The sequence below is a fragment of the Erythrolamprus reginae genome, chromosome 5 (genome assembly GCF_031021105.1).
Source record: "Erythrolamprus reginae isolate rEryReg1 chromosome 5, rEryReg1.hap1, whole genome shotgun sequence".
NCBI classification, from domain to species: Eukaryota; Metazoa; Chordata; class Lepidosauria; order Squamata; family Dipsadidae; genus Erythrolamprus; species Erythrolamprus reginae.
The window spans coordinates 40096109-40111907 of record NC_091954.1 but is presented as its reverse complement, the minus strand read 5'-3'; the positions used below and the strand labels follow the sequence as shown (position 1 = coordinate 40111907).

Genomic DNA, 15799 nt, shown 5'->3' with positions numbered 1-15799 from the left:
ATGCCTGGCGACATAGACAGGTCTTCAATATCTTGCGCGAGGCAGGAAGAGTAGGGGCAATTCGAATCTCTGGGGGAAGTTGATTCCAGAGGGCTGGGGCCGCTACAGAGAAGGCTCTTCCCCTGGGTCCCGCCAGACGGCATTGTTTAGTCGACGGGACCTGGAGAAGGCCAACTCTGTGGGACCTGATTGACTGCTGGGATTTGTGCGGCAGAAGGCGGTCCTGCAGGTATTTTGGTCCAATGCCATGTAGGGCTTTGTAGGTCATTACCAGCAACCAGTGCAGGCCGCGGAGTCTTGGAAGCCCCACGATAGGTCTCACGGCCGCATTCTGCACGATCTGAAGTTTCCAAACACTTGTCAAAGGTAGCCCCATGTAGAGAGCATTGCAGTAGTCAAACCTCAAGGTGATGAGGGCGTGAGTGACTGTGAGCAATGACTCCCTGTCCAAATAGGGCCGCAACTGGTGCACCAGGTGGACCTGGGCAAACACCGTCCTCACCACAGCTGAAAGATGGTGCTCTTATGTTAGCTGTGGATCGAGGAGGACGCCCAAGTTGCGTACCCTCTCTGAGGGGGTCAATAACTGCCCCCCCCAGGGTAATGGACAGACAGATGGAATTGTTCTTGGGAGGAAAGACCCACAGCCACTCTGTCTTGTCAGGGTTGAGTTTGAGCCTGTTGACACCCATCCAGACCCCAACAGCCTCCAGGCACCAGCACATCACTTCCACTGCTTCGCTGACTGGACATGGGGTGAAGATGTACAGCTGGGTATCATCAGCATACTGATGATACCTCACTCCATGCCTTTGGATGATCTCGCCCAGCGGTTTCATGTAGATATTAAATAGCAGGGGGGAGAGGACCTCCTGGGGCACCCCACAAGGGAGAGACCTAGAGGTCGACCTCTGACCCCCCACTAACACCGACTGTGACCGACCGGAGAGGGAACCACTGAAGGACTGTGCCTTCCACTCTCAACCCCTCCAGCCGGCGCAGAAGGATACCATGGCCGATGGTATCGAAAGCCCCTGTCCCAGGCCCACCAGAGATCATCCATCAGCGCGACCAAAGCAGTTTCCGTGCTGTAGCTAGGCCTGAATCCTGACTGTTGAGGGCCTAGATAATCGGCTTCTTCCAAGGACCGCTGGAGCTGGAGCGACACCACCTTCTCGACAACCTTCTCCATAAAGGGAAGGTTGGAGACTGTACAATAGTTATTAAGTACGGCTGGGTCCAGGGAAGGCTTCTTGAGGAAGGCTTCTTTGCCCTGACTTTGAAACTTGAAGTTCTACATGTTTACAAAACAATTCTAACTGGCTTACATTACATTGGCATCAGTGAAAGGCTACCAAAATTTTTACTACCACACTGTGGGCGTGGCTTATGAATTTTCTTTCAATATCTTTCAGTGCAAATTGGGTGCTCTGGGGTGGAGCTCCATTTTCGCTACCCCACTGCATTCCCCCCCGTCCGGGCAGTAGCCCACCCCTGATTGGCATCCTTTGGGAATTTCTATTTCTCCTTCAGCAGGTTTTTCCTCCTCTTCCTCTTGATATCAAAACCAGAAAATGTGTGTGTGAACTCCATCAGAGCTCCCTTTATTCCAGAAATTTTCCTCTCAGATTTCAGATAAGCATCCTCTGTCGCTCTGTCATTAATTGTAGACATGTCTTCCTTCCCTTTTCCCTCACTGATCGCAGGGGTCAAAGCCAGCAAACACCAAGTAGTAATGATCATTTGAGAGACCTGGGTGATGCCTATTGGTGGGCTGTGAATGTCTGTACATAAAGTTGGGTTGTTCATGTGTTGCCCATCTTTGTTACATGGCAAGATCCCTTTTTGAGCTCTGGATCTTAGTGCAGAGCTCACGTTGGAATCCCCTCAGCTATCAACCTTGAGGAACCTCTGCTCAGTGCTTTCTAGCAATTCTGGTAAGGCTCAGGACTTTATAGCATGCCAAAGCAAAAGATGTTATTGGCTTTGATAGCTATGACCGAGTAGGTTTTCCTTTTAAGGAAGGTCATTGAGTAGATGCTGGAACTTCAATTGCAGAATGGATTAATTAGCTCCCTTTCAGTCAGAATTCACATATGGGCAGTGTGTACAAAACCTCAATGGTTGCTCTACCACATGATCTTCGTCAGGACCTGGATAAGGGAGCAGTAGCTCTGGGTTTTCTTATAACCCTTGATGGCTTTCGATAGCCTTGAGTATGGTATTGTTTGACTCACCTGAGAAAGCTAGGAGTGGCGGGGCTGTGTGAATGTGCCAAAGTGTCTCAGAGTCTGTCTGTCTGTCTGTCTGTCTCTCTCTCTCTCTCAGACACACACACACACACTTATTTTTAAATATCTATACAAAATTTCTGGGGGAGGTTAATTCTTGCCACTGCACCTCAGGAGCAGATTACAGCAAAGTGCTCGATATTAATTTCTCTGTGTTTGGTATTGTAAATAAATAAATAAATGTACAAACATGTACACTAATTACCTCAATTCAGAAAGATTAAGTTGTGACAGTACAGGCTTCAAATATTCTTCCATATCAGACAATATCGTTTGAAACATAAATTCTAAATCTGGTTCATCTTCATCTTCTACATTCTAGGACATAATATTAACATATTTTAAAATAATAAATGCATAATTTATAAATGTATAAGAGTAAAAAAAAAGTCTGTACAAAATGCAAACAGAATAATTTTGTTAGCTTTCCTCATGCTACTTTCTTTGTTTAGTAAAAATAAAATATGTATGCATGGCATTTAATAGCCATGACTCCAAGGAATACATAAATATAATTACAGTAGCAATTCTCATAAAATTCTCAGAGGAAAGGGATACAGAGAATAGAAAAGTTATATGAAAGGGATGGAAGAATTAATAGAAACGAAATAGAGAGGTGCCTGGGACAACAAAACTGGTTACAAACCAATGCGATAAGTACATATTTAAGTAAAAGGGAAAACACAAGAAATACTGTATTTATGAGACAAGAAACAAATTTAGAAAAGATATTAAGGGATAAGTGCAAGAATATAAAAGCACAAACAGGTAATATATAGAGAGAATTATTACAAGTGGAAGAACAAGTAGTAAAAGGATTGACGAGATATTGGCAGGACGAATTAGAAATCGATGAATGGGATATGGAGGGTATAATTGAAAATATAAAAAAAATTAAAAACACAAGAATAACAGAGATGAGAAGAAAAATATTACATAAATGGTATTATACACCAGTACAATTAGCACGTTTTCAAATAACGAAGAAAGGAAATTGTTGGCATGGGTGCAAGGAAAAAGGAGTATTTATGCATATGTTTTGGGAATGTAAGAAAGTTCAAAAATTTTGGAAACAAATACAAATGGAAGTGAACAAAATTACGAATGGTAATTGGAAAATAACTAAGGAAGCAGCATTATTGATAAAAAATAGTGAGGTAAAAGAATATGAAGAAATCAAAATTGCAGCGATAGAAAGTGCCCAAGCAACTATAGTGCTTGGGTGGAAAGATGACAATAAATGGACGATAAAAAATTGGTGCAAATATATGGTGGATCACATTCACTATGAAATTATGGAAATTAGACTACATAATTATAATGAAGGGAAATTAGCAGCAACAATGAGGCGGTGGCAGATGGTTAAAAATTATATATTAACAACATCAGTAAGCGATGCAAATGTAAGAAATAAAATTCAATCACTCTATAAAGAATGAACAATGTAACCCAGAGGCAAAGCAAATGAAGGACACAGAATTGATTCTTCCCTGGTGAAGGGTTTTTTTTTCTGTATGGTGATGGTACACTTATGTTTTCTGTTTTGTTTTTTGTAAAATTCTTTAAAAATCAATAAAAAATTATATTTAAAAAAAAAAAAGAGAGAAAGTGCAGCCACCTTAAATCACCAGCTGCGCTTCCAGTAGTTGCTCCTAGAAAACCTTCTTACTAATATTTAGTAAGATATTTAGTATTTAGTATATTTAGTATTTAGTAATATTTAGTAATATTTACTAAGAGTTCTTGGAGAGGGGTGGTATACAAATCCAATAAATAAATAAAAATAAAATAAATCAATCAATATTAGTGAAAACTATTCTGCAAAATATTTTGGTCTCAAAATGGGTGTTCCAAGTTCCACGCAAAATATATTAAGTTGGAAAAAAATTTATTTCAAAGTATTTTCCTTCAAAATGGCTGTTTTGAGAGATGTTGTTTTTAAAAGCTCCGGTTGTTCCATGTGCTGTAACTGAACTTCTATCCTGTGTTTAATTAAGGTTTTTAAAAAAACCATTCTCTATAGAAACTGGAACTGTCACATTCCAGTTGCTATTGACTTAGATTACATGGAGTTTCTAGGTAAAAATAAGGATAATTTAGAGTGGACAGCCATTCTATATCTGACTCTGCTAACGGATAGGGAAAACATTGATTCTACATCAAATTCATCACCCGGGACTACAGCTAGTGTTGCTGGAATTTATATATATCTGATTAATAATTACATCCTGCCTATCACCCACACATAGTCCTTTGTACAAACATTAGTGGAGGAACTGGAAGGCCATTCTGAGAAAAGGGTTGTTGATCAAGGAAACGGATAGTGGCAACCAGAAGTGGGTTCCTCCCAGTTCTATGGAACCGGCAGCCATCTTGTTTTTTGCTTCTGTGAGCACCTTGATTGGACAACATGACCAGAGATTTGGAGGAAAGGGGAAACTTTGACTGTTTAAATAGGTGGAAGCTGTGGGAACTTTCAGAGTTGGCTTTCATCAGTTGTGCCAATATGATATATCCAATAAATTGTTCTTGCCTCAGAGTTCTGCTTTCCATAGTGCATTACTTGGAACGCTGACATCTGTGCTATTTCCATAGGAAGATATATATGAATATTTACAGTCAGGCTAGTCTCCTTTTACCAGCTCAAGGGGCTAAGAATGAAAGCTGGGAGAAGGACAATCTGGATTCACACATGCTGATGTTAGCAACCTAGAAGAATCACTAGATAACCTTGCACCACCCAGGTGTCTGAAATAACACTTATGTATGGGAATTTTCAAAGTTTGATCTTGAAGAAACATACTATGCTATTTCCATACCCTACAAGCCACCAATTAACAGGGGATTGGCCACAAAATCTTACTGGCAGTAAGGACGTAATACATGCTTCTGATGAAGTAACAGGTTCTGACACAAGAACCCCCTTTACCATAGCCATTGCTCCAATTGAATAGTCTATACCAGGGGTGGATTTGGCCTGTGGGGTGCTTAGATTTGGCCCAGAGGGCTGCCCTGGAAACAGCGAAGGAGCGGTCCGCAGTGCCTCTACCAGTGAAAACAGAGCTTAGGAGTCCCTTTTCACTGGCAGAGCATTTGGGCCGCCTACTACACGTGTCCGGTGATACAAGTGATGTCGAGCTGCATGCCCCCCCTTCAGCTCCTCGAGATCAAACACAATCTTGATGCATCCCTCAGTGAAATCAAGTTTGACACCCCTACTGATACTGATTATTCAACCAAAAGAATTCTACCATTCAATTTAGAAAGAAAAAAAATGACAACAGGGATTATTTTTAAAATAGAATTGCACGTGTAGACTGATATTTATGCCTGAAAATGTCCAAACATGTTGGTTGAGTACATTAAGATGCCTTCAAAGGAAAAAATAAAAACCCTTGAGTAGATATTTCTGATAATAGATTGTAAGGGTTTTTTTCTTCAATTAGTTATTCATTACAGATCTTTTAAATAAATATTTCAAAATATTTTTTTTTAAAATAAGAAATATAGTGGCTTATTCTATAGGTTTGCAGACAGGTAACAATCATAATAGATTACTACCCAGTAATCTGCTTGTGGCTCTGGATAAAAAGCAAGAGAATGAGATTCTTCTTCTGAATGTCTATTGTTTTTGTGGCCAAAACAAAAATAATTTTGTTTCCAGCTTTGGGGTCTTATCCCATCAGAATGCAGCTAAATCACAACAATCCATTTCCCACTTTATTCACATCCCTGTTGGGGACAAAACCTTATGCTGTATAAGCAACTGTTGTACATTATTTCATAAATGAAAATAAAATAAACATTATTTTACAAACATGTTACATGTTTTGTAAAAAAAAAAAAGGCAACATACTGTAAACCCACCATTTAAATTCAAAAAATATCTATGTATTCCATTAAAAAATTCTTACAGTGTCTAATTTGGCAGATGAAACTTGCTTTCTTTGAAACTCATCTTCTTCTATTTCTCTCAAAAGACTATCCATCACCTCCTCTTTATAAATCTCAACTTTTTCCAAAATATTTAATAATGTTTCAGGATTCACAGAGCTCCGGACAATTTTAGCCTGCACTGTAGTTAATAAAAATCCAAACGAACAAAATGCATTAAAACATCTTTAAAAAAACACATTGTATTTTTCTTTTTCATATCCCCATTTATGTAGCATAAAAATGTAGAAATAAATGAGTAGTAGAGATGAATAAGTGTTTTCAGTTATGATTATACAACAGTTATATTTCTAGATAGCCATTCATGAAGAATAGTGAAGTGTCAACCTCTCAGTTCTTCCAAATGTAAAATAGTAGAGCTACAAGTAATTGAAATTATTTAAAATTCAGTAAAAACCTCATTTTAATAAAGCTCCTTGTCCTTCCAACAAAAGGTAGTATCTTACCCAGTGATGGGCTACCAAAATTTTTACTACCACACTGTGGGCGTGGCTTATGCATTTTGTTTCAACATCTTTCAGTGCAAATTGGGTGCTGTAGGGTGGAGATCCAAATTTTGCTACCGGAACTGCGTTCCTGGTCATTCCCATAGGAGCCCATCCCTGATCTTACCCCTTAACAACTCTGAAGTCACCCCTGCCTAAGCCCATTCTGCAGGTTTCCTCATCTTGAAACTTCTTTCACTTTCTTAATTTTGAACATGCACAAAACGCACATTGGATTTATCCAATACACACCTTTAATGGATGCCTTCTCCTCCAAAATAATCCATTAAACTTAGGCTTTATGATATCAGTTCTATGATTAAAATGAAGGTGGGCTGCCATGAAAATTATTTCCTTGGTTCAGAAATTATCAGAGAAGGCAAGGGAGAAGAGAGGAGAAAATAATTCACCCAGGCAAAATTACTGTTCAAAGTTTGAATTAACTTTATTGGGTGATTATACAAACAAACGTGATGGGGCTGTGTACCAATGTGACAACATTACTGGAAAAAAAATCATGCTGAGATTATTGTCAATCCGTGGAATATGAAAGGAAGATGTAAACTCAAGGACATATTTTGTATGCTAAGGAACTACTTCCATCACCCAAATGCTCATGTGTTACTTAGTGCAGCTGTGCAGAAAAAAATGCAATTGTGTTTGCATTCAATACTTACAAGCTGGTTGACCAAATTTTCCTTTCTGTTGTCCACCCTTTTCCTTCCCACCTTTTTCCTTCTGAAGTCCACCCTTTTCCTTTTGTTCCTTTTGTTCTTTAAGGTTGGTTGGTCTTACTTTCTCAAGCACAGCACCATACAATAAAGACCTATCAAAAGAAAACAAAAATGGTAACTTTATTTTCCTGAATGCGAGTAGTTCTTGTTTGGTGGTTGCAACTGATTGCAACTCAAGGAAAATACTATGTGGCACATGGTCTATTAAATTCCCCACCAGATAACATTGTTTTAAGGTGATTAACTGAATAATGTCCATTCTCCTTGATATTATTGGCCAGAGAGAAATGGTGTGAGACCTATGCCTTGAAGGGGTCTACTGGTCACATCCAGAATTCTGAGCATCAGTTTCAAACTTACTGAAAACCACTACTGCTTATTTAGTACAGGTGTCCTGTAAGCATAGCATTAGGACAGGCTTTGGATGATCTCCAAGGCCCTACTTACCCTTACATTATTTTTTTATTTATTCAACTTATGCGCTGTCCATTTTCCGGTAACTTATATGCCCCCATCTCTAGTATAATTATATTATACTGATTCCATAAATAAAGCAAAAACTTGTTTCCTTCATAAGGGGAGGTGTTTATTCCCATTATATTGATAATTGCAAAACGGGCCTTCAAGCCTATACAGAGTTTGGTGGTTAATTATCACACTATGTATTCCTGCATTAGTTTCACCAGTTCATCCAATAGCTGTTGAAATGGGAGTATGGCAAAAGTCATATCTAGGGCATGTATGGTACATTATGGGAAGGGATTCCTAACAAAACCGTATAAGTGTTAGAAACTTTCTAACAAATTTTTCACATCAGCAGAATGTAGAATTAGAATAATAAAGTTGGAAAGGACCGTGGGGATCTTCTAGCCCAATTCCCTGCTCAGGCAGGAAACCCTATATAATTTCAGACAAATAGTTGTCCAATCTTTTCTTAAAAACTTCCAGTGTTGGAGCAACCACAACTTCTAGAGGCAAATCATTTGTTCTAACTGTAAATACATGTACTACAGAAGCTATGTTGAAAAAGTAGTGATATTCAGCAGTAATCATGTTGAAATGTTATGCTTGCATCAGTCATTCATAAGCATTGATTTATATTCATACCTGTCTCCTGAATGCTGGAGAATAATTATATGAAAATTCGCTGGCAGTTCATTCATGATATTAAAATGGTGTGAAGAAATAGAGAGGCTTCCCCATGCCTACAAAAAAACCCCACAATAATTATTTTTCAAAATAGCTAATAAATGTTCTAACATCATTCTGAAAAGAGATTTTGATTGGATGCAAGTGTTTTTATTGGTAAATATTGGTAAACATGTCAGTGATTAACATGTACAGGTAGTCCTCGACTTACAACAGTTCATTTAGTGACCGTTCAGTTACAACATCACTAAAAAAATGACTTTTGTCCATTTTTCACACTTACAACTTTTATAGCAGCTCCATGATCATATGATCAAAATTCAGAGGCTTGTCAACTGGTTCATAGTTAGAATAGAATAGAATAGAATTTTATTGGCCAAGTGTGATTGGACACACAAGGAATTTGTCTTGGTGCATATGCTCTCAGCGTACATAAAAGAAAAGATACATTTGTCAAGAATCATGTGGTATCACACTTAATGATTGTCATAGGGGTCAAATAAGCAATAAAGAAACAATCAATATTAATAAAAATCTTAGGATACAAGCAACAAGTTACAGTCATACAGTTCTAAGTGGGAGGAAAAGGATGATAGGAATGATGAGAAAAACTAGTAGAAATAGAAGTGCATATTTAGTAAAAATTCTGACAGTGTTGAGGGATTTATTTATTTATTTATTTATTTATTTATTTATTTATTTAATTGGATTTGTATGCCGCCCCTCTCCGTGGATTATTTGTTTAATAGAATGATGGTGTTTGGAAAAAAAACTGTTCTTGTGTCTAATTATGACCGTTGCTGGGTCCCAAGGTCATGTCGTCACTTTTTAAACTTTCTGATGAACAAAATCAATGGGAAAGTCCGATTCTCTTAACAACTGTGTTACTAATTTATTAACTGTAGTGATTCATTTAACAAGTGTGGCAAGAAAGGTCATAAAATGGGGAAAAACTAACTTAACAAATGTCTTACTTAACAACAGAAATTTTGGGTTCAATTGTGGTCATATGTCGAGGACTACCTGTAATCATACGTTAAACTTATACAAAAAGTACTTATACATTAATGATTAATCTATAAAGGTACTTCATTGCAAAATTATGACAAACTCTGGTGTATTAACAATATGTATAAACCGATGAACCTTTTAATACTGGAAAATGAAATAATTATATGAGTTCATTTATCACTTGTGCAATTACGCAGGAAAACGTCTGCACAGAAATAGAATTAGGCAGTCAGCTACTTATGTAAAATAATTATAATATCACTGCACTTTGTAGAAGGAACTCTTTCCGAATAATTTGTAGGAAAAGAGAATGAGGTATCATCTATGCATCTCACAGGTGTTTCGATAAACCTTTCTCTGTAACTGAGTGGGAATCACAATTTCAAACCCTGCTGTTCTGTTTAGAAAAACTCCCTAATCTTCTGTTCCGGGTCACATACGACCCGGACCGAAAACCCTTCATTTGAAGTGGTTATGTTTGGTCAATTTGAAAATATTTTTCACCTGGAAACAAGTTTGAACATTTCTGCACACAATGGAATGAAAATTGAACTGAAAAAATTAATCCAACTTTAGTAAAATAGAATGCATTTTGCAAGCAAAACTATCCATAAATTGAAAAAACTTTCACAAAAACGGGGGGGGGGGGGAGGCACATTTATGTGCAAAATAAACTAATAAGGATTAATTTTTTCAGTTCAATTTTCATTCCATTGTGTGCAGAAATGTTCAAACTTGTTTCCAGGTGAAAAGTTTTCAAATTGACCAAACATAACCACTTCAAATGAAGGGTTTTCGGTCCGGGTCGTATGTGACCCGGAACAGAAGATTAGGGAGTTGGTTTTTTTCAGCAAGAAAGAAACCCCCCACCCCCCAAAAAAAAATTCTCATAGAGAGAACCCCTGAAATGATGAAAAGTCATGAAATTTCAAGTTTCAGATATGCAGGGAAAATTTTTTACAGGGACTCAAACTTGGCTTCGGGTCACATACGACCCGAACAGAACAGCAGGGTTGTGACCGAGTTACCTTTGATATAGCAGCCAACCTTTGTTCGATAGTTTTCAGGAGGCCACTTGTTTCTCCTTTTTGTTGCAAGTGATGCTGCAGGTGCAACAGGGCTGCCATCTGTGAGCTGCTGCTGTTCAAGGTCGCCCCTAACAGGATTTCTTTCATAATCAAGGATGCTGTACAACTCTGGAAGAGTGTAGTAGTAGATTTAATGTCAGGTAAGCAAATGCCTAAAAGCAGATTTCTACTCAAAGCAAGATGCAGTGTTTATGGATACGTTAAAATATTGTGAAAATATTTTCAACCAGACTGACAGTATAAAGAACATTTCTAACCGTTTACTTTCTTTTAAATAATTCCATGATTCTTAGACATTTTCTTACCTTAAAGAAAGGATTATGTAACTTTTATGTAAATACTGACTATTAAAGGTTTTCCTTCATTCCGTTTCAAGAGAATTTCAGATGAAAAGCATTGGTAATTTTCCCAGAATAAAATTTTAAATTGTTTGCTTTGCAATGAAAGCAACTTAACTCTTGAGGTGAATATAAAACTTTCTTCTAATCCATGAATCTATAGATCTCTAGATGCTAACCAAGAAAGATGCTTTGCATTGATCAAGAGTTCTCAATTACTTGTATTCAAAGTAATAAATATATAACATAATTATTGTTGAAGCAAGCAAGAATTATAATTTCATTCCGTAATATTATGGTCTGCATTCATAGCTCTTTTATATTTTAAAATGAATTGAACTGATTATTGTTTGGGTTGTGAAAACCATTCTGATTCCAGAACGAACATTTTAGCATCTTCTACCAAGTTTGGAATAAAAGTGTTTCAATCCAAATCTAAATTATTAAGAACTGAATTATGCATTAGCTAAAAACCCGGGAACCATATTTTTTTTCATACTGTCACTGATTGGAACAAACAAAGGAGAGATGAGCAGAGTCAATGAGAAAAAGTCAGAAACACCGTTCAGATGTTCTTAAATTCTTCACTACAGAAAGAAATAGCAATATATTTATAATTTGTGCTGCTTTTTTAAACCTAACCATTTAATCTTGCCAACCAGTTTTAACACTATCCCAAGGAGACAATCTCATCTTACAGCCATCCAATTTATTTTTGTTATCAGAAGATAAAAAATGAAAAAGCAAGGATCTTATTTTATCTTCCCATTATTCCCTATCGTGTAATTCTTGGGCCATTTCAAGTTTTTTTTCCACTAGAAAAAAATATTTTCAGAGCATTCTGATGGAACTTTCTGAGGTTTCATTTTGAGGTTGAAATAAAGCCTTTCCTGTGTTTTGCACATGACTACAATTACTATTGTAGCTTAATTGGTAGCAGACACTGAGGTTATTATTTTGATTTACAGTTGTTGTCTTACCTGATAAAGAGCTAAAAACTGACATGCTGAAACTGGATCAAATTGTCCAAAGCACTCCACCATTTCCAAACTAGCAGCTGCCAAAGTATCGACCAGGTTGTTATTAATTGCAACGTTAATGCACTGCAGCAAAACCTCAGTTGACTGAAATATGTATTCATGAGTCCACGTTTGTCTCTTCTACAGAGTTAAAAAAAGAATAACATTCAATATTCCTGGAGTTACTTTCAGAGATGAGAAATAAACGCATTGGTATTTATTGTTCTGACTAGGCTTCTGAAGTCCCCCAAAAACTTATTTTTATTTTAACAGTTGTGAATTATGTTCATTTCCGGCCGTAATATGTCCCAAACAATGTTAATTAGTTGGACAGAAGTCTTTCGGAAAAAGGCTGATATTACCAATCTTTATCTCTCTTGACATGCTGCCAAAGACCTAATTGGCAAGGAGTTTTGCAAGGCCAAACAGAGAAAGAAGTTAGAATCTGATTCTAAGATCTGCTGAGACACAATTGAACCAAGTTGCTTCCTACAACGAGCACATCCGTTTTCTCCACTTTTATATCCTATGGGAGGGGCCAATCATCTCTAAGCCTTACTCCTGAGTAGTCCTTTTCCTCCATAACTGTTCTTGCCTTCTAGTAGTTCTGCGCATGCTCCCCCTATTTCTCTGCCTTGCTCATGTCAGCCTCTGGAACAGGGGTGGATTGCTCTCACCTGCTGCTACTGGTGCGCTGCGCACACAGCTTGAGTCATCTCGCATGCGTGTGTGTGTGTGCCTCCCCAGTGTGATTTTGCTTCCACGCATATACAGGAAGCAAAATCGCGCCGAAATTTTGTGGGGGGATGCGCGTGCAAGATTTTGGTGATTTTTTGCTTCTGCACATGCACGGAAATCTTGCACATGTGAGCATCCCCCCACAAGATTTTGCTTCTGAGCACGCGAAGGAAGCCAAAAATATGAAAAATTAAAGAAAAAAGATGGCGGTGCCTAAAGGATTGGCATCGGAATGGTTGCACAATTGCACAATCTGGCAGCTACTACCAGTGTGCAGTCACCTACCACACTGGTGGCAACCCATCCCTGCTCTGGAGTCAGCCCACACCTCCCAGATGGCCCAGGCTGGATTTCTGCCTCTGACATCAAGCCTTCTCCAGATTCCAGGCCTGGCCAATGTTCTTCTTTAGCCTCCTCACTGTCTGTTAGGCCCGGCTATTGGCAATTAGCCCCCAGTGAGTTTGGAATAAGGTTCAAACACACACAGTCAAAAAATAAAGCAAATTTATATAACTGTCTTGAAATCTCAAGCTTCGAGAGGAGTCAAATTACTCTCACCCAAAAGTCCTTGGATGCAGAAGCGTGCCAAAACAAAAGAGTAGATAAGACAGCTGTTAATTCCCACATTCTTTAATCCTGAAATGTCCAAAGTTCCCTAAAAATCCTTGAATACGCTGTAGCAATCGTCTTCCAAAAGTCTTTTTTTCACAAATGGATAAACGCCCACAGCCCATGCTTCCCAACGCCCGTAATTTATCACAAACATATTAACATAATTGCCCCTTGAACAGGTGTGCTCACTTATCTTCTGAGACGCCTGCAAAACTGTTCCCTTCTTGCCACAAGCCTGTGCACTGGGCATCCACAAGTGGGTCCTCCTGTGATTCTGATGACTCACTAATTGGAGCACTGACTGGTGGGCTGGCTGCACCCATCTCCCCATCTGTTTCCTCTCCCCTACTGTCTGTCCCTGGCTATGAGCCAACTTCACTGTGTGATTCCGCTGGCAACAAAACAGGTCTCTGATAAACTGAGGTTTCCCATGAATCAACATCAAAATTCTCCACTACAGGAGCCGGTCCAGAGCCAACCACAACACTGTCCGACTCTTCTGCCAGCTCCGCAGGCTGCTGGCAGATCACAACACTTATTCCTTTGTGGAAGATGTATTAGTTTGTTCTTGCCTCCAATATATATTGCTCACCTCAAAAATCAATTGGGCATTCTGAATGCTCTATAGCAGGGATGCAAAAGTCAAGGCCCGCCTGTAAAAACGGAGCTTTTGAAAAAACGCACTCCTTTTTCACTAGCGGAGGGTTGCAGGAGGCCATCACAGCTGAAAACAGAGCTTGGGAGTCCCTTTTTGTTGGCAAAGCACTCAGGCCACCACAGGCACCCTCTGTCACAAGTGACATTGAGCTGGCCACACCCAGCCCAGCCCCTCAAAGTCAAACACAACCCTGATGTGACCCTAAATGAAATCAAGTTTGATACCCCCTCCTCTATATAATAGCTTTGATTCTTTTTCAAACAAAAATTAAAGTTAAGGTTGCATGTTGGAGTTTCTTAGTTACAAATTCTCAACCACATTTCCCCACCTACCTCTCATTTCAAGAACAATTCACACCTGTAGTAAGCAGTGCTTTCCACAGAGCTTCTCTTCTCCATCTATAACCAACCAAGGAGGCCCTGTGCTTTTGCAGAAGCCCAAGCATAAGGTTGACTTCTAAAGACTGGTAAATTCTGAATAAAAAGGGTAACCATGCTTCACTTTCACATCTTCCCCTGATTGTTAAAGGATTATCTTTTTTTAAAACATATTAATTGGTTTCTGTATGAAATATTGGTGCTATCAGGGTTTGAATATGCATTAAAACCATACTGCTTCCCCCAAAATGAACATCATAATTAAATTTAGACAGATTTTTTTAATGAATAGTGGACCTGTTTATTTTGCATTCTGTCTCTCTAGAAATTGTAGGTGAATTGGAAATGTAAAGGTTAGGGCTAGCTGCCCACAAGTAATCTGCACCCCCCCCCCCCCAAATAAACATCATTGTTCACTCTAGAGACTATGATGCCTAATAGGCCTTTTTCCATTCCATTCAACTCTCTGAAGCAATCCTAGGTAAATTGCATGTGAAAACCCAATTTGAAATGAAAAAGTAATCTGTGGTTAGGATTAGACCCCCATGAAGTATGGCACAAAATTAAACATCATGTTTCAATTCAGAGGTTCTTTATGCCTAGTAGACATGTTTGCTTTCCATTTAATCTCTCTAGAAATCCTAGCCAAATTTCATGACAAACGCCCATTTCAAATAAAAAAGTCATCAAGGGCAGTGGCCCCAAATTTTGGGGCTTAGTGGCCAGGCTTGAGGGAGAGGGGAACTGTGCCATATGAATGGCAGGCTGGCACATGATTGGTGAGCTGGTGGGCATGTATACAGTTCAACTAGTGTGAGCAAGGGGCTCACCGCCACCACTTGCTCAAGTTGATTTGCATGTACTCTAGTCAATTCCAAATAGACCACAGCACAGTAGTGGGCTATGGCTGGGGGGTTGTGGACCCTTGATCTAGGGTTAGGGTTAGACTCCCATGAGGTTTGACCAAAAATGAAGATCACAGTTCAATTTAGAGAACATATCTATATCTACTTGTACTCTACTGCGTCTCTTCTGAAACCCCAAGCAAAATACCAGGTAGCATGGTTATCACCAATATGTTCAGGCCAAATCATCTTTTCCTGAATTTCATCCTTTGCAGATCTAAAACCATCTGAATAACTTTGAGAAGAAATGGATAGTACCACTTGGCTCATCCCTCACCTCTCCCTCCCACAGGCTGTTTCCGTTGAGTCTACCATTTTTTTTTGCTGTATTTATGGAAGAAAAATAGAAGCCACTAAGTTTTCATCTCATCCAAGAACCATTTTTTAGAAATTATTTTGGGGAAGAAAGGATTTAATATACAAGGAAAGAAGCAGGAAAG

At 38.7% G+C, this 15799-nt stretch overlaps 1 protein-coding gene across 5 annotated transcripts in view; it reads right to left on the bottom strand.

Moving 5' to 3' along the window:
* Positions 1 to 15799, bottom strand: part of CFAP46 (cilia and flagella associated protein 46) — a 117270-nt gene that overhangs the window by 14733 nt on the left and 86738 nt on the right. For all 5 annotated transcript variants that reach the window (XR_011559176.1, XM_070752436.1, XM_070752434.1 and 2 more), the window contains 6 exons: positions 12031 to 12210; positions 10653 to 10820; positions 8572 to 8669; positions 7408 to 7556; positions 6206 to 6366; positions 2497 to 2609 (listed from right to left, as the gene is read on the bottom strand). Coding sequence is in view for 4 of the 5 variants with exons in the window: in XM_070752436.1 (XP_070608537.1) it covers positions 2497 to 2609; positions 6206 to 6366; positions 7408 to 7556; positions 8572 to 8669; positions 10653 to 10820; positions 12031 to 12210 (869 nt within the window). In the remaining variant the exon portion in view is untranslated. The remainder of the gene's footprint in view (positions 1 to 2496; positions 2610 to 6205; positions 6367 to 7407; positions 7557 to 8571; positions 8670 to 10652; positions 10821 to 12030; positions 12211 to 15799) is intronic.